Here is a 24,792-nt window from a genome sequence, read left to right as displayed (position 1 = left end):
GCAAGAAGATGGTCCTGTGTACTGATCAGGCTTCAGCTATGCATGCTGGGTAGTTCTAGGAGGCACCATTCATTGAGGGTATGAATCCTGGAAGTTATTTAGTCTCTCTGAGCCTTAGTTTTAGAAAATGGGGATAAAAATAGCATCTATACCATATGACTGTAGGGTCTAAATTATATTTATTGCACAGGGCCTGACACAGAGCAAGTACTCAATATATGTCCCCCATTATTAAAGTACAGAAACATATTTGCTTCAAATCACTCTGCAAGCTAGTAGGAGACCCACTCAAACCTCAGCCCAGTCAGTCTTCTCTTCTATGCTCACACAGTATTAAACAACTCCATTACTCCCTTTCTACACTTCTATTCAGGTTTTATGATTTGATTTACCTAAGTACCTGATGAAAAAGGCACACACACAAAAAGAACAAACTAGCTCTTATAACAGAAATATCATCTATTTACCATTAGCCAAGACATGCTGCGTTAGTCTAGAAACATCTTCCAAATAACGATATAGGTGGTGGTGCTAAATTACATTTTTATGTCTTAAGTCACACCTTAACTTATCTGTGAAGTGCAAATTCCTACTGAGTAGGTATATTTGCTACTGCCTTAATACTAAGTAGAGAAATCCTAGATAAATACAGTCATTGTAGACAAGGTTCATGTAACTGCAGAACTAGTAGGCTACTTCTGATAGTTTATGAAGACAATGGATAAGAAGATAAGAAACAACGATTGTTTCAGAATCCAAGCCATAGGCTGTAGAACTTATACTATGAAAAGCAGTTATTCTCCAAAGACCATCACCTCACATAACTTTAGCCCTGTAGTTGCTGTCAGTTCATCTTTTCGTTGGGAGAGCAACTCTCAAGCCCTTATATGATCAGCCACACTGACAAGTTTACCTACAGAATTTTTAAGGAACACTGCTACATGAATGCCACAGGAAGGACGTTTTCAAATAGGTATACGAAAGGAGAAGTTCAATTTCAAATGCAGTTTATTAGCCATCACACAAATGTCTTGCTTCAAAGAATTACAAAGTTAATTGTTATATGACCCTCATACTCCTGATTTTTAAAAACAATCACTAAATTCTAAATACTTATCTATGAATGGACACTGAATTCTCTAACTTCAGAAAAGAAGCTGAGCTTTGAACATCTTCATCTGGTAATTACAAATTCCCCTTTTCCCTTTATAGGATGGGGTGGATATTTGCATCATTTGCAAATAAACACTTTGAAAACAACTCCCAAATAAGCTTTCTAATGCCATTAACCTTACTATAACATAATAGTAACTGATGATACTTCAAGAGAAAATACCCTACTTAGATATAAGTTCAAACCAGCTTATACCAAAAGACCCCCAAAACATCAATAATAGATGTACTTTTTCCTTATAAAAAGAAAGTAGTGTGATATTGAGAATTTTATAACTTCTTCATCATCATCATTATGATAAGTATTTCATGAATACATTTCCAAGGAGTTTATTTTTTTTTCTTCTATCAACTCCAAGTGATTTGCATTCGAGTTTACAGGTCTAGGGAGTATCTCACAAAGCAGGTTCACAAACATTCTTCCAGCTCTATTTTTAATAAATTAGAACTGAAAAATTCCCAAAGAGCAAAAACATCTTTAATTATTTTCATTGCCTTTAGCTAAACAGCACACAAAAAACAGAAACTCATTTATTTTGAGCTGTGTATATCACAACAAGGGTAATTCAAATGAACAGTCAGATATCATATTTACATATTTCAAAGGGAACAAATCTCTTTTATTATTCTATAAATTTGATATATAGATGAGTTGCCATTACGAAGTTTTATTTTTTAGAGTAAAAACATACCTAAAATATATTGCCTTACTGTTCCAGAATAATTGTAAAGGGATTGTCCCTTTGGCCAAATAGAAATCCATAAAAGTATTATAATTATGGGTTATATATATAGTTGTTTTTCCTATAATCTGAATTTTGAAAGCATAAGTCAATTTAAAATGAACTGCTGTAACTGCTGAAACTAAAAAGGGAGGAGCAGGGGGATATGGAAAGAAAAATTTAAAGCTCGCCGAGTAAATTAAGAGGTGCAACAAGCAAAACATGATTAACATTTTCTAATAATATAAAGATCACCTGAACTATGAAATTCAAAACTAGTTATACAAATAAGAACATCAAGATTTATATTGTAGTCCTTATTTATACGAATAAATGCTTCATATAAATGTTAAATAATATAAACATCATATATATTAGCACAACTGTAAACACTTTTAAAATGAGACTGCAGAAAAACAAGACTCCTTCCAGTGATTTGAATGGAAAATGAAGCTTATGCACGTTCCTAAATTTCTCATGTTCTCTGAACTGGTGTTTTATAATGGAATGGGGCGGCAAGGAATCATGTCAAGGGGGAGGGTAGATAAATAGGTGTTTGGAGGAAAGAGGGTATGATAGGTATATACCTTTAAAAAAAACTTTGTCTTCTTCCCACCCTCCACTTAGCTGGTCTGTGAACCATTTTTCTAAATGTTAAAAAATACCACATTCCTTTACACCATAGTCTGTTATAACATCTGATTACTTAAGAATCCACCCCATGTTCCCCCGGCCAATATTTTTTATTGTGGTAAAAACACTAAACATTAACATTAAACCTACCACCTTAACCATCTTAAAGTGTACAATTCAGTAATGCTAAGTATATTCACACTGTTGTACAACAGATCTCTAGAACGTTTTCATCTAGCAACACTGAAACTCTACACCCACTAATTTGCCCTCCCCAGCCCTTGGATCCATCTTTCTACTCTCTGCTTCCATGGTTTTGACTACTTTATATACTTCATGAGTGGAATCATACGGTATTTATGCTTTTGTGACTGGCTTATTTTGCTTATTGTAATGTTCTCAAGGTTTATCCACATGGCATATGACAGGATTTCCTTCTTTTTTCATGTTCCATACATTATATTCTATTGTATGTATATATACCATATTTGTTCATCTCTTGATGGACATTTGGGTTGCTTCCACCCTTTGGCTATTGTGAATAATGTGACGAACGTGGGTATGCAAATTATTTCTTCAAGATCTTGCTTTGAAGTCTTTTAGATATATACCCAGAAGAATCGACAGATCATATGTTAATTCTATTTTTAACTTTTTGAGGAACCTCCATACTGTTTTTCCATAATGGCTGCAGCATTTTACATTCCCACCAACAGTCCACAAGGGTTCCAGTGTCTGTGGCATCCTCACTGAAACTTGTCATATTCTGATTTTTTTGCTAGGCGCCATCCTGATGGGTGTGAAGTGATATCTCATGTGATTCTGATACGCATTTCCTTAATGATTAGCGATGTTGAACATCTTTTCATGTGCTTGTCAGCCATCTGTATACCTTCTTTGGGGAAATGTCTATTCAAGTCCTTTGCCTATGTTTAATCAGGTTGTTTGTTTTGTTGTTGTTGTTGGGTTGTAGAAGTTCCTTATATATTCTGGATATTAACCCCTTACCAGGTATAAAATTCTCAATTATTTTCTCCCATTCCCTAGGCTGTCTTTTCACTCTGTTAACTGTTTCCTTTGGCAAGAAAAGGTTTTAAGTTTTTAAGTTTAAGTTTTTAAGACCAATGGGTGTATTCCCATTGGTCTGTCCTTGCTTTTGTCGCCTCTGCTTTTGGTGTCATATCCAAGAAGTCACTGCCAGATTCAACTGAAGCCTTTCCCCCATGTTTCTTCTAGGAGCGTAACAGTTTAAGGTCCTATGGTTTTGATCTTTAATCCATTTTGAGTTAATTTTTATATACGGTGTAAAGTAAGGGTCCAACTTCATTATTTTGCATGTGAATACTCAGTTTTCCCAATGCCATTTGTTTAAAGAGACCATCTTTTTCCCATTATGTAGTCTTGGCACTCCTGTAGAAAGGCATTTGACCATATTGTTTCTGGGCTCTCTATTTTGTTCCATTGGTCTATATTATCTACCTTTCTGTCAGTACCACACCATCTTAATTACTACTGCTTTGTAGGATGTTTTGAAATCAGGGCGTGTGAGGGCTCGAACTTTGTTCTCGTTAAGATTGTTTTGGCTACTCAAGAGTCCCTTAACATTCCACAGAAATTTAAGCATTTTTTTTTTTTTGTATTTCTGCAAAAAATGCCATTGGGATTTGATAGGAACTACACTGAATCTGCAGATCACTTTGAGTAGTATGCGCATTTTAACAATATTAAGTCTTCCAATCTGTAATTATGGGATATCTCTCCATTTATTTCTATCTTCTCTGAATTCTTTTTTGTCATGTTTTATATTTTTCAATCTCCTTGGTTGAGCTTATTCCTAAATATTTTATCCTTTTTGATGCTATAGTAAATGGGACTGTTTTCATAGTTTCCTTCTCAGTTTGGTCACTGTTAGTGTATAGAAATGCAACTAATTTTTGACTGTTGATTTTGTATCCTGCAACTTTGTTGAATTCAGTTCGAACAGGTATATTTTGGATTTTTTGGTGGAATCTTTAGTGTTTTCTACGTAAAAGATCATGTCATCTGCAAACAGAGATTATTTTACTTCTTCCTTTCCAATCTTTTTTTTCCTCCTTGTCTAATTGCTCTGCCTAGAACTTCCAGTACTATGCTGAACAGCAGTGGTGACAGTGGGCATCCTTGCCTTGTTCTTGACCTTAGAGGACGAGCTTTCAAGTCTTGCCTCATTGAGTATGATGTTCACTGTGGGCTTTTCATATATGGCTTTTATTATGTTGAGGAAGCTTTCTTTTATTCCTAGTTTGCTGAGTGTTTTTATCATGAAATGGTGTTGAATTTTGTCAAATGTTTTTGTCAAGTTTTTTCTGCATCGATTGAGATGATTATGTGGTTTTTGTCCTTCATTTTGTTAATGTGGTATATTACAATGATTTACTTTTGTATGCTGAACCAGCCTTACATTCCAGCTATGAATCCCACTTGGTCTGGTGTATGATCATTCTGACGTGCTGGTGAATTCAGTTTGCTAGTATTTTGTTTAGGGTTTTTGCATCAATATTCATCAGGAATACTGGTATGCAGTTTTCTGGGGTTTTTTTGTTTCATTTTGTCTTGTCTTATTGTGTCCTTGTGTAGTTTTGGGATCAGTAATGCTAGCCTTACAGAATGAGTTTAGGAATATTCTTTCTTCAATTCTTTGTAAGAGTTTGAAAAGGATTGGTGTTAATTCCTCTTTAAATGTTTGGTAGGATTCTCCAGTGAAGCCATAGAGTCCTAGGCTTTTCTTTGTTGGGACATTTTTCATTGCCGCTTCAATCTCCTCACTAGTTATAAGTCTGTTCAGATTTCTTATTTCTCCATGATTCAGTCTTGCTAGGTTATGTGTTTCTAAGAATTTATCCACGTCTACGTTATCCAATTTGTTGGCACAGTAGTGTCTTATAATCTTTTTAATTTCTGTGACATCAGTTATAATGTCTCCTCTTTCATTTCTAATTTTAGCTATTTGAGTCTTCCCTCTTTTTTTCTTAGTCTAGCTAAGGATTTGTCAACTTTGTTGATCTTTTCAAAAAAACCAACTCTTGGTCTCGTGATTTTTTTTTTTTTAAAGATTTTATTGATTGATTGATTGATTGATTGCTATGTTGGGTCTTCGTTTCTGTGCTAGGGCTCTCTCTAGTTGCGGCAAGCAGGGGCCACTCTTCATCGCAGTGCGCGGGCCTCTCACTATCGTGGCCTCTCTTGTTGCGGAGCACAGGCTCCAGACGCGCAGGCTCAGTAGTTGTGGCTCACGGGCCTAGTTGCTCCGTGGCATGTGGGATCTTCCCAGACCAGGGCTCGAACCCGTGTCCCCTGCAGTAGCAGGCAGACTCTCAACCACTGTGCCACCAGGGAATCCCCGGTCTCGTGATTTTTTTGGACTGTTTTTCTATTTTCTATTTCATTTATCTCTGCTCTAATCTTTATTTCCTTCCTTCTGCTGACTTTGGGTTTAGTTTGTTTTTCTTTTTTTAGTTTCTTGAGGTATAAGATTAGGTTGTTGATCTGAGATCTTTCTTCTTTTTTAATGTAAGCATTTACTCCTATAAACTTCCCTCTTCTGCTGCATCCTGTAAGTTTTGGTATATTGTGTTTTTATTTTCATTTGTCTTCAGATATTTTCTAAATTCCCTTGTGATTTCTTCTTTGACTCATTGGTTGTTTAAGAATGTATTGTTTAATTTCCACATGTTTGTGGATTTTCCTGTTTTCCTCCTGTTACTGATTTCTAGTTTCATCACATTGTGATCAGAGAAGATACTTTATAATGATTTTAATCTTAAATTAAGACTTGTTTTGTAGCCTAACATGTGCTCTGTCTTGGAGAATGTTCTGTGTGTTCTGAGAAGAATGTGTATTCTGCTTTGTTGGGTGCAGTATTCTGTACATATCTGTTAGGTCCAATTGGCATACAGTGTTGTTTAAGTCCTTTGCTTCCTTATTGACCGTCTGTCTGGCTGTTCTATCCATAACCAAAAGTGGGGTATGGAAGTCTACTACTATCATTATGTTGCTGTCTATTTCTCCCTTTAGTTCTGTCAATGACTGCATTATATATTTGGGAAAGAATTTAAAAATTTAAAGTAATAATATAAAAAGCCTGGAGTCAAAATACTTTCCCTATAAAAATGACTGGCTATAGTAAGGAATAAAAAGATAGAAGGATATATACAAAATTATACATTTGGTGGTTTTTATTAACTTCACTGTATTTTTTTCTGTACTTTATAGATGTTTAATAGTGAACAGGAGTTCTCTTAGCAATTATAAAACAAAAAAGTTTTTTTTTTAAAGAGCTATGCAAAGTACTCTATTATAAACTAATTCATGAGCTAATGACTTTTTCATATTGTTTGAGGTTTTATAAATTATAGAAGACTAAGATATAAGACAAATAACACTTAATTTTTGTTTAAGAATAAATAACTTCATCTCAGATTAGTAGGATTTCAATATTAAAAGCTTTCAATATCAGGCTTGCCTGAACAATCCTGGCAAATCAGGAAAGAGCTGAGTCCTCTTATTTTCCATACTTTCTCCCCCAATTTAAATATGATTAATTTGATTAATTACAGAACAAAAGGCAATCAAAATATCAAAGTAATTTACTCTCAGTTTTTCACATATTTTTGTATGAAAGCATCATTCAACTACCATTCCTACTATTGGTGGACCTGACATCAAACTAGTTAAGAAATAAACCTTAACACATTTTTGGAAACTTTTTCACTACCAGTTTAATCCTTTGGTATGTCTTGAGCCTTATATTTATTTTGTAGAAATGACTGAAATTGATCTCATTTTCTGGTTTAAAAATATTTCTAGTTGATTTTTATATGCATAACCAATTCAACTTTTCAGGCTAAATAGAATAGTTTTTAATTGTTACAGTCATTGTTGGCAAAATGGTTAAATTGAATGTGTGAATAATCATGGCCAGATTTTTATTCAGAAGTATACTATTTTAAAAAATGAAATTTTAATAAATATACTAAGACAATAAAATGCATTATGTGGAGATTTTACACTTAAGTCTGAGAGAAAGTCATTTAATAACCACAAGCAATATTTAAATATAACTTACTAAGAGTAGAAAATTTTTATAGACATAAATTTGTTTAGATTTCAAATCCTAAGACTACATGATGTCTTTTACTTTTCATAAACTCTAACAAACAAGTGGGCATGTTTCAATTTAACAGAACTTGTTAAAGACTGGAAATACTTAATAACCAAAGAAAATGTATATTAAGCCTCCTGGAGAGCAAATATTAGTTAACACTTACTGGACACAGTAGAGAAACCCTCAGGCTGGTTGTAGCTATTTCACTGTCTGGATCCGCAGTCAATTTCTCTTTAACTGACATTCACCAAAGAGAAAACAAACAAGCAGAAGAAGTTTATTAAAGATACATCACTGATGCAACATAAGAAAAAGAATGAGGAACTTAAAAAAAAAGAACAAAAAAATAATCTGCTCAATTATTTTCCAATCAATTGAAAGAAAAGATAAAAACAATTATAAGGTTCATAATCTCTACAATAAGCAAAGGAAGGAAAACAATTGTATATCTATAGACTGATTACATTTCCTGTAAGTCTCCTATTTCTCACCCACAAAACAAAAACTGCATTGCACTAACACAAAGGAAATTTATATAGCAGGTTAATATATTCAGCTGATGGCAGACCATCTTCCTTTTATAACTCTAAGATACTGGATAAAGATTTTCTTTCTTTTAAACTATGACAATATTATTTTAAAATGTATTTATTTATTTATTTTTGGCTGTGTTGGGTCTTCGTTTCTGTGTGAGGGCTTTCTCTAGTTGTGGCAAGTGGGGGCCACTCTTCATTGCGGTGCGCGGGCCTCTCACTATCGTGGCCTCTCTTGTTGCGGGGCACAGGCTCCAGACGCGCAGGCTCAGCAGTTGTGGCTCACGGGCCCAGTTGCTCCGCGGCATGTGGGATCTTCCCAGACCAGGGTTCGAACCCGTGTCCCCTGCATTAGCAGGCAGATTCTCAACCACTGCGCCACCAGGGAAGCCCTGACAATATTATTTTAAAAGAAACTAATAAAAAACAACTATAAAACTAACACGTATAAGTTTTTATAATGCTCACATAATGCAAACATTTATTGTAAACACATTAATTCTAATTTCAAATTATAAAAAGAAAAAAGTTCAATTGATTTTTTTACCATATGATTATTTGAGTTTTATATTTATTTATCCATAACCTAATTAATTATGTTACCTTGGGCAAGTCAGTCCTCCTCTCTGAGCTTAATTTTACTTCTTGGAAGATAACAACCTACACTAGATAATCTCTACATCTTCTCAGTTCAAATTTCCTATGGTTCTTAAGAGAGGAGGCACTGGTAATTTTACTTTTAAAGCTGTTCTGTTACTCTCAGTCAGTCTAACATAACAAGGACCTTTATACTTCTCATCTGAAAACCTGAGACATCTGTTACTTCTGAAAACCTCAGAACTTTAATTAAACTTCAGCACAGAAGTGAGACTGGAAATGCCTAAATGTAATATTTCAGTAATTTTAGAAGCTGTTCCACAATAACTTTAAAGTCTAGATGTGTAAGGGGGCACAAGTGGAGTAGTTGTGGAGTCAATCATAGAATTTCAGAGCTGAGGCACAATTGAATGTGACAGGAAGGAAGGGAGAGAGGGAGGGAGGGAGGGAGGAAGGAAAGAAAGATACAAGAAAATGGAAAGGGGAAAAGTACTTGGGTAAGGAAGAATAATTCCAGATGTCTGTTGAACTGGTAACTATTTATAAGAACTAAGAATTCTGGGCTTCCCTAGTGGCACAGTGGTTAAGAATCTGCCTACCAACGCAGGGGACACGGGTTCAAGCCCTGGTCCGGGAAGATCCCACATGCCGCAGAGCAACTAAGCCCGTGCGCCACAACTACTGAGCCTGCGCTCTAGAGCCTGCGAGCCACAACTACTGAGCCCGTGTGCCACAACTACTGAAGCCCACGTGCCTGGAGCCCGTGCTCCACAACAAGAGAAGCCACCGCAATGAGAAGGCCGCGCACCACAACAAAGAGTAGCCCCCACACGCCGCAACTAGAGAAAGCCCGCGCGCAGCAACGAAGACCCAACACAGCCAAAAATAAATAAAATAAATAAATTAAAAATAAATAAAAGAACTAAAAAAAAAAAATTGAAAAAAAAAATCCCTGCATTCAAGAAAAAAAGAATTAAGAATTCTGCCTTTATTAAATTTGATGATCACAGAGTCTGAAATTTTTTGAGATGGTCCAAATCTTAGATATTCTATTCAACTGCCTCCATAAGCTAGTGGATCTCAACTAAGATGCACATCAGAACTACCTATAGAGCTTTCTAACTTATACTGCCCACTGAACCAAAATGGGGAAGAGGGACACTAATAAGCAGTTTTTAAAAAGCTCCAGATGTGATTCTGATGACAGACTGAAAAGTCATTTTATGGCCTGGAAATTCAAAAATTTTACAGTCTATATAACTCATAGGCTGTCTATCACATCTAAAAAGGCACACAATCCGTGAGTTTTAGTTCGGAAAATATAGTTATCATATCATTTATGCTAACTAATATTATATGTAAATTATGAAAAGTATGCTTTTGCCATTATAGACCCAATCTTACTCCAACCTTTCTTATAAAGATACAATTAACGAACAGTATCTTTTTTTTTTTTTTTTTTTTTTTTTTTATTTTTTTTGGCTGTGCTGGGTCTTCGGTTCGTGCGAGGGCTTTCTCTAGTTGCGGCAAGTGGGGGCCACTCTTCATCGCGGTGCGCGGGCCTTTCACTATCGCGGCCCCTCCCGTTGCGGGGCACAGGCTCCAGACGCGCAGGCTCAGTAGTTGTGGCTCACGGGCCCAGCTGCTCCGTGGCATGTGGGATCTTCCCAGACCAGGGCTCGAACCCGTGTCCCCTGCATTAGCAGGCAGATTCTCAACCACTGCGCCACCAGGGAAGCCCCGAACAGTATCTTTTTAAAGGTGACAAACAATTGCCATACGAAACAAACATGTAAATAGAATTCTAATGTGATTACTAACCATTCTGCATGTCTTCACCAACCACTCCCTAACACCCACCATGCACACAGCAATGGGAACAGTAACTGACTTTAATCTATTTAAACTTCGAGTTAAATGAAGCAATATGATAGATAATATCAGCCTTATGCAAAACAAAGTTCAGTGTTAGTACTTTGAAAAAAAAATGAAAAAGGAAAGGTAACCTGAGGTAGTGGTTCAGAGCACAGGATCTAAAGCCAGCCTAGGCTGTAATTCAGCCTTAGTCATTTAACTTTTCCGTGCCTCAGTTTCCTCATCTTGTAAATGGGAATAACAACAGTACCTCATGGCATTGTTTTAAGGATTAAATGAGTTAATACAAATAAAATGCTTTAAAATAACCTAACATTATACTAAACATTAGTTATCGCAACTTAAAATAAAATGTGACTTATATGTTTATTTTCTCTCAGAGGTCAAAGAATTTTCTGAAATTATTTTAGAATTAGCTTATCAAATTTCTATTAAAAAAAAAAAAAGCCTCGCTTTTCACCTTTGCCATTATAGACTCAATCAATTCTTTCCTATAAAGATACTTTTTAATACTTTAGGATCTTGATTGAATTTAACCTACAGATCAACTTGGAGAGAACTGACATTTCTCCAATAACAATACTGAGTGTTCTGATCCATTAACATGATGTATCTCTTCATTATTCAGGTCTTATTTTAATTACTCTCACCAATGTTTTATATTTTTCAGCATACAAATCGTGCACATATTTTGTGTAACATATTCCTAAGTATTTCATATTTTTTAAATTCTTATTATTTGAATTTCAATTTCCAGTTGTTTACAGCTAGTAGAAATACAATTTTTATAAACTGACCGTGTATTCTGCAACCGTGCTAAATTCACACATTGGCTTTAGCAGCTTTTTTGTAGATTTTTTGGGATGTTTTCTATACAATGAAGTCATCCTCAAATAAAGACAATAATTATTGTTCATTTCTAATCTATATGCTTCTTTTTTCTTGCCTTATTGTGCTGACTAGGATCTTAAGAGCAATGTTGAATAGAGGCATTAAGAAAGATATTCTTGCCTTATTCTCAGTCTTAGGGATGAAGTTTTTTACCATTAAATATGATGTTAGCTAAAGGCTTTTTGTAAATACCCTTTATTACATTGAAGCAGCCCCCTTCTCTCTATTTTGCTGAGTTTTATCATGAATGGATATTGAATTTGACCAACTGCTTTTTCTGAATCTATGGAAATGATCACATGATTTTTTCTTTTTTAGTTTGCTGAGATGAGAAGGTGTATTATATTGATAGATTTTTGAATGTTGTATGAACCTAATATTCCTGGAACAAACTCTATTTGATCCCTATGTATTACCTTTTAATATACTGTATTTAGTCAAAACAATTCTGAAAAAGAAAAATAAAGTTGGAGGACTACCTGATTTCAAGAATTACTATCAAGCTTTAGTAATGAAGACTGTGTTATTGGTATAAGGATAGATAAGTAGGTCAATGGAAGATAATGGAGTCCAGAAATAAATTCATACATCTATGGTCAATTGGTTTTTTTTTTTAAAGATGACAGGTTTTGGTTTTTGTTTTTAACTTTGGGTTTATTTATTTAATTTATTTATTTATTTATGGCCGTGCTGGGTCTTCGTTTCTGTGCGAGGGCCCTCTCCAGTTGCGGCAAGTGGGGGCCACTCCTCATTGCGGTGCGCGGGCCTCTCACTATCGCGGCCTCTCTTGTTGCGGAGCACAAGCTCCAGACGCGCAGGCTCAGCAGTTGTGGCTCACGGGCCTAGTTGCTCCACGGCATGTGGGATCTTCCCAGACCAGGGCTCGAACCCATGTCCCCTGCATTGGCAGGCAGACCCTCAACCACTGCGCCACCAGGGAAGCCCTCAATTGGTTTTTGACAAAGGTGTCAAGGTAATTAAATGGAGGAAAAATTAGTATTTTTGACAAATGTTATGGAACTGGGTATCTGTATGGGGAGAAAATGAACCTCTAAAGCTTACTTTGCATCATACACAAAAATTCATTTAAAATAAATTGTAGACCTAAATCTAAGAATAAAACAATAGAACTTCTAGAAGTAAAATGTTTGTGACCTTGGGCTGGACAAAGATTTCATAGTATGCAAAAAGCACAAACTATAAAAGAAATGGAGGGAAAAGTTGAATAGACATTTCATCAAAGAAGCTATAAGGATGGCAAATAAGCACATGAAAAGATGCTTAACATCATTAGTCATTAGAAAAGTTCATATTAAAACCACAATGACATATCACCTACACAGTGACCAGAATAGCTAAAATCAAAGCAGCCTGACAATATCAACTGCTAGAGAGAATGGGGAAAAAACTCTAAATCTCAAATCTTGTTGGTGGGAATGCAAAAATGGAATATGCACTTTATAAGAAACTGCCAACCTCTTTTCTATACATTTATCGTGTGACCCAGCAATCCTAGTCCTGAGTATTTACCCAAGAGAAATGAAAACGTATGTCCACAAAACTGATATTCATATGCAAACTGCAAATGTTTTAGCAGCTTTATTCATGATAACAAAAAACTGGAAGCAATCTAAACGTCCATCAACTGATAAATGGATAACCAAATTACAGTACAGATAAATGGAACACTACTCAATAATAAAGAAGAGCAAACTACATGAATGAACCTAAAAGCATTATACTATGTGAAAGAAGCCAGAAACAAAAGGCTACATGCTGTGGGATTTCAAGTTCTGGAAAAGAAAAAACCACTGAGACAGAAATCACATCAATGGTTATAAGAACTGGGGGAAGGAGATGAGGCAGAATGCAAAGGGCCACAGGGGAACTTTCTGGGGTGAAGAATGTTACATATTTTGATTGTGGCATTTAGTTCATGATTGCATACACCTGTCAAACTCATCAAACTGTACACTTAAACAGGTGAATTTTTACTGCTTGTAAACTATACTTGAATAAACACAACCAAAATTAAAAAAAGAAGAAAGGTGGGGGGGGGAATCACTATGTTAAATTTCATAAGAAAGTGAAAAATAAAAATAAGACATCAATATTCATCCTGCTGCATCAACCAACACCGGGTAAGTCTTTCAGGAGTTCAGGTTTTCTTGTGTCACTGTGAGCTGCAGCCGTAACAGTATTTCACTATATGACCTACAATACAGCTAGCCACACTTAAAATTAATCTTTGAAAATCCCTGTTGTCATGTGCTATGAGAGTTAGCCACTAGTCACATGTGGCTATATTTAAATTTAATTAAATTTAAAATTCAGTTCCTCAGTTGCACTACCACATTTCAAGTACTCAACAGACACATAGTACTAGTGGCTATCACACGGGATAGTGCAGATATAGAACATTTCCATCACCACAGAGTGTTCTATTAGTGCTGTTCCAGGTTTTCAAAAAAATTTCTATCCTTTTTAGAATTTTAAGGCTGGAAACAATTGAACATATTAAGTCCAATACTTCATTTTATAAGCAAGAAAACAGAGGCACAGAGATGTGATCTTTTACTCAAGATCTCTTTTCATCAGTTTACTTAACAAAAGTCTGAGGATCTACTATGTGCCAGGCCCTGAGCTAAGCACTAGGAATTCACAAAAAGATAAGATTAAGTTCCTGCCCAAAGGAACTCATAGTCTAGTAGAGAGCAAAGATACTTCTCTAATGTGCTGTAATGGAAACTAGCTGAAAGTCAATGCATCAACTCTGGGGGTTCTGAGATGCCTCCTGGAAAAAGTGAAACATGAAGGATAACTAGAATTTAGGCAAAGTAGGTAACAGGGAAGTGTGAGGCACAGAGAACAATATGGGCAAAGCACTGAAGAAAAGAAAAGAATTCATTATTTTTGGAGTAAAAAGAATGAGAAGAAGAATGAATACAGATGACACTGGAAAGTAATAAGCAGGTGCCACACCATGGAAAGCTATACGTTTAAGTCATGCTAACAAAAGTTGGAATTTTTATCCCATTGGTGTTAGGAAGCCATGGATTGCAAAGAAATGGTAAGATTAGATCTGTATTAATCACTTAGATTGCTACCAGAAGAGAGATATAAAAAGGGGGGCCAAGAAAGGAGAGGAATATATAATTCAAGAATAGGTTTTTAAAATAAAGGCAGGATATGAGAGCTTAAATGAGGTCAGTGATGGTAGGGAGAGAGAGAGCTCGACAGAGTTGAGAAATATTTAGGGTTTACGTCTGATAGAACTTGGTGAGTTCAGTTTTCACTACTTGAATCTGAGGAACCAGTGGTATATTTCAGTGAAGACAGTTAGCTATGTGTGTCTACATTTGAAATTCAGGGGAAGGTCTGGAATGAAAATATGTATTTGGGAGTTGGTGCTAATTTAAACCACAAGAGTAAATGTGATTATCTCTAGGGAAAGTACGTATGTCCTTGTAGAGAACAAGGACAAAAACCCAGGGAAAACAAACATTTAGGATACTACCCTTAAGAGAATCCATTGAAGGCAAGTGACTGAGAAGAAATAGAGATGAGAATTTCAAGGAGAAAGCTGTTGGTATGAAATGCAGCAAAAATATCTAAGACATAAACTGAAAAGATAAAACTTTAAATCTGGTAATCAGATTGTCACTTGTGACACCTGCAAGAGCAGTTTCAGTGGAATGATGGGAGTTAAAAGTTCACAATGGGTTGCAGTGAGGAGGTAGAAAGGGAAGTGTAGATGACTCTTTGAAGAAACTAGGATGAGAACAGGAGGAACACAGATCTCTATCTAGAGAGTAGCTTGCTTTTGTATTTTCTAAAGGATGAAAAAGACTCGACAGTGAAGGTTGACAGAAAGAGCCTATAGAGCGGAGGAAGGAACTGAAAATACAGGACAGAGAGCAGATAAGTGAGCAGAGAGGCCTCGTAATACTGTTTCTGAGCATCTCCATCTGTATGTCTCATAGACATCTCAAATACCAAAAGCCCAAGAGTGCACTCTGATCTTGCGCCTGCAACCGGATCTTTTCAACACTGTTTCCCATTTCAGTAAATGGTACTACCATGTAAGCTGGTGCCTAGTAAGTAAGGAACCTAAAACTCCTCCTTCACTTCTTTTTCTTCACTCCCCACACGTAGTCACCACTTCTCCCCTTTAACACCTCTCAAACCATCAACTTCTATTTCCATCATCATTACTTTAGTTCAAGACATCATCATCTCTTATCTGCACAACAGGTTCCTAACTGGCCTCACTACATCAGCCTAGCTCCCCTTCAATTCAGTCTTCTAAGTGAACATTTTATTGCCCATATCTGATCGTACCACTCTGCTTAAAAATCCTTTAAGGGTTTTTTATCATCTCTCTTCGTATCATCTATATGAACTCACCCCATGGCTATCTCTCTGGCCACTTTCCTCCTTTGTTCTCTCCACTCCAACTCTACTGGCCTTGTCTCTTGGCATATTCTCCTCCCATCTTGGGGCTTAACTCCTCCTCATCCTTATAATCTTGTCTTAAACATCACAGCACCAGAGAGGACTATGTTCTCCTGCTGTTACCTCCAGAGTTCCCCGTCTTTCTTCTTTAAGACACATGTCACAACTGTAATTCACTAATGGCCTGTACAATCATTTAATTCTGTCTTTCCCACTGGACTGCAAACTTCTGATGGATGCAGAGACAGTATGTGTTTTGTTTAGTGCTACAGTCTCCTGTGCCTGGAACACAGTAGACTCTTAATACAATTTCTTCAATGAGAAGAATAAATGAATAAAAAAATTAACTTTGGGCAGGAAACGGGACATTTCCTCCTGAGACTGAAGAGAATAAATAAAGATGGGTACAACTGAAGATAAGTTGAAAAGTAGTTATGTGACATTAAGGAAGAAATGGGCAATTTAGAGAAGTCACATCTTATAGCACCAATTTTCTTGCGCGGACAGTGTTGAAAGAGGGGGAATATTGTTTAAGTATGGCCAAGGTTTAAAGTGATTGCTAAAGGGAAAAAGAAGAGGAGACAGGAACTTGACCAAGAATTAGTAAAGGACTGTTTTGTGATAGTGGTGAGGGGACAACTCTACACAAAGACGGAAACCGCAATACAAAAATCTACTAAATCAAACGAATCAGCGTGGATTTCTCTGTGAAAAGTCTAAATACCTCTGACTTTATTTCAAGAATAACGTCTGATTTGACTAATAAAATTTTGCCAGTAGAATTCATTGATAAGATTAAGAATGACTTACAATGAACACATTTGTAGGTAATTTGATTCTACAAAAATATCTGAGAAACCCACCAACATTTTCTTCTGTCAAGTTGTTTCACACAATCTTTTAATTACATAATTAATTTGTTGGGTAAGTTATTTCTTTAGAGATAGCATAAAGGCAAACAATCTGTTCTTTAGTCAATTATGACAAATGTTTTATTGGTAGGATCCAAATTAAAGTTTTGTTGGTTCCCCAAGCCAATAAGGTAAGATACAAAGTGCCACAAAAATCCAACCCAATCTGCAACTACTCTCCACCTCCAGGATGTATTAGAGACGAAATAAACAGCTTTTGAATTAAGTAGCTTTTGCTGCTTAACAGTGGCTAACAGTGGTTTGTTCTAGTAAATAAAAAAACTCTAGGCTCACCTTCCCACTCTCCCTCCAGATGGTGCCACGGCTGCAAGCGGAGAAGAGTCTACAGCTTGAGCAAAGACAGCTTGCCTTATTATTATTATGCAACATAACAGCTTCATCAGCTTTCAGCTTTATTTCTTGGTATGACCTTTTCTACACAGGCTCACACAATTCCATAATACTTTCTGACTAAATGAAATTCTAACACTATGTGGCAAATATGAAGATTCTCAGGAGAATGACCAAGAATGGAATGTGAAAAAAGAAAAATTCTTCTCTTGTGTGCTCCTTCAAAGCAGGTGTCTGTCCCTCCTCTTCTTTCAGGATCCCCCACTCATCTCCTTGTCCTTGCCAAAAGGTGCTTCCACTCCCCTAGACCTCAAACCAGACCTCTAGCTCTCCACTGTCTATCAAGGAATGCCTACAGAGGCATTAGCCACTAGTGTGCTCCTCTTGACTCAGAATATTTGCAATTTTAAAAGGACGCTTTTAATACAGAAAAATCCTTCAATGAACTCTTAAGGGTATACTGATATTCAGAGGTAATGGGATCTTTTAATCTGGCATAGAAACAGGTTAGAAAAAGAGATAAAAGCTATGTCGCAAAGGGAAGCAAAAGGAAAGGTGGTCTTACTACCTTAGTTTCTTTCTACCAGAATGTTCCTAACTACAAATCTGATAGTGGGTTTCATTAATCAACTCTCATCAAGAATCCTTAAAGGGTAGCTACTGAACCCCCATCTGTAAAAGCTTTGTTCTCCAAGTGCCCATCCCCATCCCCCAAGCCATCTATCTCTCACAAAGAAGAGAATAAAGGAAGAACTTAGTTCACCTCTTTGGAAAGGCCACCAACCTCTGGCCTTAACCCTCAAACACTGAGGCCAGAAGAGTCAATGTGCACCTTACTACCTCTCAAGTTCAACTGGACAAAAGGAACCATCTAGCTATTCCTACCTAAGAACCTAGATTTTGAAGGAGCTTTAGATATCATGTGGTATAAACTTCTTGTTACAGATGAAGAATAAGAGATTCAGACTACGAGTAGACTGACTTTCCAAGGTCACATAACTGGTTAAAAGCAGAACCTACTTCATTATTATATCTACCACCCCACTGACTCTCTTTTTACTTTGTTAATGCAGGGATGTTGTCATCACATGTTCTTGGACATTTTTCCTGGATAAACCTTAAATATAAAATAATTCTTGTAAAATATATGCCAAGATTTCCTTTCCATCTCCTAGAATTCCTGAACATTTATTTATTTTTATGAAGCTTTGGTAAAATATTCTTCTGTATTCACGTACTGACTTTACAAAGTTAATTTTAAGATCAGTAAAATATAAATTATAAAATATACGTCATGACAAAGATATTAAAACTACTCTTTTTTTTTTTTTTTGGCCGCGCCACACAATGTGTGGCCTCTTAGTTCCCTGATGAGGGATCGAACCCGTGCCCCCCGCAGTGGAAGCGCAGAGTCTTAACCGCTGGACTGCCAGGGAAGTCCCTAAAACTACTCTTAAGCCTTGAATTACTGTAGCTCACAAAACAAAGTTTTCAGTGTTTTAATCCACTGTGACAAGCTCTAGTTAAAAAAATAAACCCTAAAATTTCTTGAGTTGAGAAAACACTATTCTAACCTTTACCAAAATAGTTCAGCTGCATAAATAAAATAAGGTTATCATACGTACTTAAAGCTCTAGAATGATCCGGATTCCTTATTCCCTTTGCTCGTAACCTCTGAAGAAGAACTGTTGAGGACAACTGTTTTACAAGATATACTGCCATGGAATAGTTCTGGAAAAAAAAAAAAAAAAAAAAGATGTAGAAAGCAAACAACATACGTAAGTAAATAGGTACATCTATTTTAATCCCACAATGATAGGGAAAGAAAATTAACACCTGTTTAAAACACCTACTGTGTGCCAAGCACTATCTTAGGTGTTTTCATGAATGGTAATTCATTTACTCTTAACCAAAAAGCTGCTGAGGTAATCCTATTTTTATGGATGAGGAAAGTGAAGTGTAGAAAAGTAAAAGAACTTGTTCTAATTTTGCAACTTTCAAGAGATAATGCCAGGTCTGTCATGCTTCTGTATTACCTGACTACCGATGCTTGAAGTTAATCAATTTAGGCACTTATGTAAAGAACATTGTTAAAAATAAATATAAACCAAGGCCAGTAAGATGTCAAAGTCATCATAAAACATATTTAGCAGGTAACAGTAGCTATTTAAAAAATTAGACTGGCATCCTAATTTATACCATTTAATTTCTCTCTATGCCTTTAACTAGTTTTGAAAAGACCCTACTTGGGCTATTATCACAACAAGCAGAGGGAATATTAAATATTTTCAAAGAGAAGCTGATGGTTTGGCAAAAGAACAGATGAATATCCATTACCAGCAGAGGGACTACCCAGAGATGGTACTAGGAGAAGGGGGACAAAGAAAATAGTTTATCAACAAGCCAAGGCAAAGTAAAGGGTACATGACTGGATAAGAGGAAGAAAAGAGGGCTGAGGCTTATGAAGGGTAAGAGAGAGATTTAAATGAGAAGGTCCACTTTCCACTTGGTGCTGGAATCAAGAGGAAGGTCAAGAGATTTGGAAAGAAGCAAAAGGAAAAATAATTATTGCCATCTTCTATTTATTAGCTACATACAGTTTTACACGCACTCTTAATATATACTCTCCACTTCATTTAAACCTCAAAGAAGGCCTGTAAGAGATAGGTAGGGCAACTATCTTTCTAAGTAAAGGATTGATGAACTGTAGGCACACAAAAATGCTTTTAATTTTAAATTTTAAAAAATATATGTAATCTGCTCATGATCATGCACCTGCTTGGTGACAAAGGTGGCACTAGAAATCAAGAGGAAAGTGTAGGGATGTCAGGACAATGGACTAATGGCCAAGGCCAGTGTAGTTCTCTATAGTTCTTGATTTCACATACCATTTGCTTTGACCCTCCTAACCTTCCAATGTACATTCCAACTTTCAGTTACTTTCGCACTTTGGAAAACGCATCCCCCTCTTTTGGCAAGAAGAGAATATATGTACAATACCCTCTGGAAGGTCAAATTTTCATTTAGAGTTCAGAAACCTATCCATGTTCACATGCTACACATTTTCCAGGAAAAAAATGAAGTTATCAAAAAAGCTAATTTGGGAGGGATAAATTAGGAGTCTGGGATTAACATATGCACACTACTATATATAAAATAGATAATCAACAAGGACCTACTGTATAGCACAGGGAACTCTGCTCAATACTCTGTAATAACCTAAATGGGAAAATAAGCTTAAAAAGAATGGATATATGTACATGTATAACTTGAATCACTTTGCTGTACACCTGAAACTAACATTGTAAATCAACTATACTCCAATATAAAATAAAAATTAAACATTTTTTAAAAGCTAATTTACTTTCATTAATAAATCCCATAATTTATTAACGAGGAACAAATAACCTTAAAACTTACCCGAATTTTAGACATACAACATACCAATCTAATATAAAACTAAAAAGTTCCTTTTAGAAAAAAAATCCTTATTCACCTTTATTATTTGATTAATGGTTCAAGTATGATAGAAACTGGAGAAATGCTAATTAACACTGTGAAATAATTATATATACTTACAGCCTGAATCTTCAGAACTAGTAATCACCCTAAGGCTTTATATAAATTTTTAAGGAGAGGTCAAGTAGAAACTACAAGTTCAGTGAAAAGGTATGTTCACTCTAGTTGAAACACGTAACCAGATAAGAAATAAAAAAAAAGGAAGTAAAAAGAAGGTCAGGTATTAACAAACACCACTTGTACCGATAATATGGAATTAAATTTTATATCACATGAAAGAGATTCAGCAGCAACCCCCGCCAAAACTTCAGTGGTATAATATCTCTCCTAGGTAGATGATATATTGTTCCTGCTAACCCTTCAAAGTACTACTTAACTCCAACTACTGAAATATATTGCATTACACTGATGTTTTTGTCAAATGCTTTTTCAAAGTCTTCAAAATTGTCTATCAAGTTTATAGGACATTTTCTTCACTATTAAGATATGATCTACTCATTAAGTGCCCTTTACACCAGTATCTAAATAACTTCTCTACAAACAATGACAGTTTAATAAATGCTAGATGCAGTGATTACTCTGAGGTAGGATAGGAAGTTACAACATAGTTCACTTATTTCCTTCAAGCACTGTACTAGCTCTTCTTTTTCTCTTATATTACAATTTTTTAAATTGAGCTATAATTGACATATAATATTGTGTAAGTTTAAGGTGTACATGTTGACTGCATAGAGTTATAATATATTGTAAGACGATTACCACCATAGCATTAGCTCTTCCATTTATTTCCTTTCAAGACATAATGCTAACATTTCTCAATGGCAACTAATAATACAGAAATTAATCCCCAAAACAGTAAGAGATCCTACATGAACTATTCAGAGTATCTTCACAAGCTGAATAAAACTAGGATCACAAACCAATCTAATCAGTTATCTTTTGGGCTTTAGAAAAGAATAATTTTCTTTCAATGTTTTATTTCAAAAAGAAGGTCTCCAACTTGTAGATCATGGTCTATGCAAATCTTAACCTGGGAGACCTTCAAATCACTGAAGATTACTGTTTTCTTTCTGAGGTGTGGAAGGCTTCCCATGGAAGAATATATCCCCCTCTCCTCTAGTGCTATATATCAGCAACTACATTTCCCTCCTCTCCCCCAGTTTGACTTCTTTCATAGTTCACTGTAAACACCCTGGTGTTTATACACTTTTCACACACAGACAAAACCCAAAACATCTGCAATACCCTCTTCAAAAAGGGGGACAAAAACAGGGAGCCCAAGGTACACTAGAAAAAAACATTTAAAAGGATTTTAAAAACCTAATAGTGACATATTGATTAGGTAAAGAAAAAATATATAACCTTGATGGATGTCAAAAAAGGATTCTGATAAAATTAAAAGTCCATTTCTCTCAAAGATATACAGTAAAAAAGAGGACCATAGGATTATATTATTGCTATAATTAAGTTCTATCAAAACTTAATAGCCATTATAATAATGTTGTGACACTAGTATTCTCATTAACATAAGGAAAAAGTCAAGTATGTCCACTAGCACTCACATTACTTAACATTGTTCTGAAGGTTCTAGACAGCACAAGAGAACAAGAATAAGAAATTATGGCATAAGTATTAGGATTATCATTATTCATATAATGATACATCTCAGACTCAAAACTGCCTATTTGGAAATACCAAGAAACCTACTAAAAAGCTATCAGAACCAATATGTGAATTTATGTACTAAGTAAATATTCAACAATAACTAGCTTTTAAATAAATCAACAATAAGTACATTTTTTAGAAAATACAACAGAAAAAAGATCTATTTACAAGAGCAGTAATAATAATAAACAACACAAAAATCAATAAAAATATGGAAAACTTCTAAGAAGAAACCTATTAAATTACTGAGGAACATGAAAGAGGATTTGAATAAATGGAGAAACATACAGTTCCTGAAATAAGGACATTAAATACTGTAAGTAAGTTAATCCTCTCTAAGTTAATATACACATTTTAAAGCAAGCTCATTTATTCCCAGAAAGATTTGGGGGAATAATGCAGGGGAATATGTCTTACTCCATGCAATTACTTTTTCAACATTTTCACTCTCCTCGAGGCCCCGATTTCTTCTCTCACTCTCAGCAGACCTCTCTCACTTCCTATCTCACAGACTTAAGAGAATTCATCAGATCAGAACTTACCATCTCTCCAGTACCAATCATATACATGCATCCAATCCTTTTATTCCACTAAATAAAGAAGTTGTCCCTCCTAGCTACAATGAGTTACTTAATGAAATTCACTATTGATTATTTTTCTCATGTATATTTAATCTCTTCCTCCCAAGAAGATACCTGCCATCATCCTTTATACCTGTTTAACAATCTCTCATTAAAGCAAACAAATAACTCTCATCTCAAATTTCCCTCCAGCTCAGCTGTATCTATTTCCAAAGCTACCCTTCTATAACTCACTATCTCCACTGCCTTACCTCTGCCTGGTCACAATCGGGCTTCTCCTACCACCATCCACCAAAACAGCTCATGCTAAAGTCAACTTTATGTTTCTAATCCAAAAAGTATTTTTTTAGATTTCAACATGCTTGACTTCTCAACATCTGTTCAATACTGCTTACCATCTCCTTTTTTTTTTTTAATAAATTTTATTTTATTTTATTTACTTATTATTTTTGGCTGCATTGGGTCTTCGTTGCTACATGCAGGCTTTCTCTAGCTGAGTGGGGGCTACTCTTCATTGCGGTACACGGGCTTCTCATTGCGGTGGCTTCTCTTGTTGTGGGGAACGGGCTCTAGGCACACGGGCCTCAGCAGTTGTGGCTCGCAGGCTCTAGAGCACAGGCTCCGTAGTTGTGGCGCACGGGCCCAGTTGCCCCATGGCATGTGGGATCTTCCCGGACCAGGGCTCAAACCCGTGTTCCCTGCATTGGCAGGTAAATTCTTAACCACTGCGCCACCAGGGAAGTCCCTGTCCTTCTTTTTTGAAACTCTTCCCTTGGTTTCTCATACCCACCCCCGGTTCTGCCCCACATCTCTAGTACTATTTCCCCATGTCCTCTGCAGGTTCATTCTCTTCTATCCAGTATTAAAAGTTATAGTTCTTCAAGAATGGTAAGTGTTCAACACTCTCTTCTTTTTACTTGTTACATTTCCCCTAAACAATGTCAGCCTGCTTTTATGGCTCTAGTAACCACCAATATGCAGATGACTCATTTTTTTCTCTAGCCCAAACTTGTCCTCTGAGCCTATATGCCCAACTGCCTCTTCAGCATGTCTCAAAGGCATCTCAAACTCAAAAGCTTCAAAACTGAACTCATGATTGTCTCCATGTAGTCCTCCAATACTCCTTCCTTCAAAGCAAAGCAAAGCAAAACAAAACGCACCTAAATTCAGTCCTTTTTCAGTGTTTCCTCTATCTCAGTAATATTTTCATTTACCTTGTCACTCAAGCCAGAAACCAAGGAGTCATCCTTGACCTCTCCCTTTCTCTTAGCCCCTATTTCTAATCTATCACTTATTCCTACAGATCCACCTATTTATCTCCATCCCCAGTGCCACCACTCTAGACTAATATACTATTTCTCTCACTAACGCTTCAGCAATAGTAAGAGGTAAGAATGCTAGGCTAAGAAACCATACAGAAAAGATCAGAACACACACAGGATAAATAAAAGCAAATATATAATAATGGTGGCTTCAGAATTAGCATTTGTTTAGTTAATGGTATTAGAACTGGCTATTTAAAAAATTAAATTTTTATTTCACACTACACATAAATTCACAATGGATTAAATATTTAAAGGTAAAACTAGAAACCTCAAAAGTCAAGAAAAAATATAAACAAATATTTATGTAAGATTGGGAAGGACAGACAGACTAAACTTGATGGAGGCTGACTGGAAAGACTATAAAGAAACAAAACTGTGCAACTAGAGATTATCATACTAAGTGAAGTAAGAAAGAGAA

General features: G+C 35.8%; 1 protein-coding gene across 5 annotated transcripts in view; it reads right to left on the bottom strand.

Moving 5' to 3' along the window:
- The window catches only part of PIAS1 (protein inhibitor of activated STAT 1), a 220,618-nt gene that overhangs the window by 14,810 nt on the left and 181,016 nt on the right, over positions 1-24,792 (bottom strand). For all 5 annotated transcript variants that reach the window (XM_082446540.1, XM_082446539.1, XM_082446542.1 and 2 more), the window contains exons 7-8: positions 18,910-19,015; positions 7,835-7,908 (exon numbers count right to left, since the gene is read on the bottom strand). In XM_082446540.1, the coding sequence (XP_082302666.1) occupies positions 7,835-7,908; positions 18,910-19,015 (180 nt within the window). The remainder of the gene's footprint in view (positions 1-7,834; positions 7,909-18,909; positions 19,016-24,792) is intronic.

This window comes from Balaenoptera physalus (assembly GCF_965194825.1).
Source record: "Balaenoptera physalus genome assembly, chromosome: 2".
NCBI classification, from domain to species: Eukaryota; Metazoa; Chordata; class Mammalia; order Artiodactyla; family Balaenopteridae; genus Balaenoptera; species Balaenoptera physalus.
This window is presented reverse-complemented; position numbering and strand designations above follow the sequence as displayed.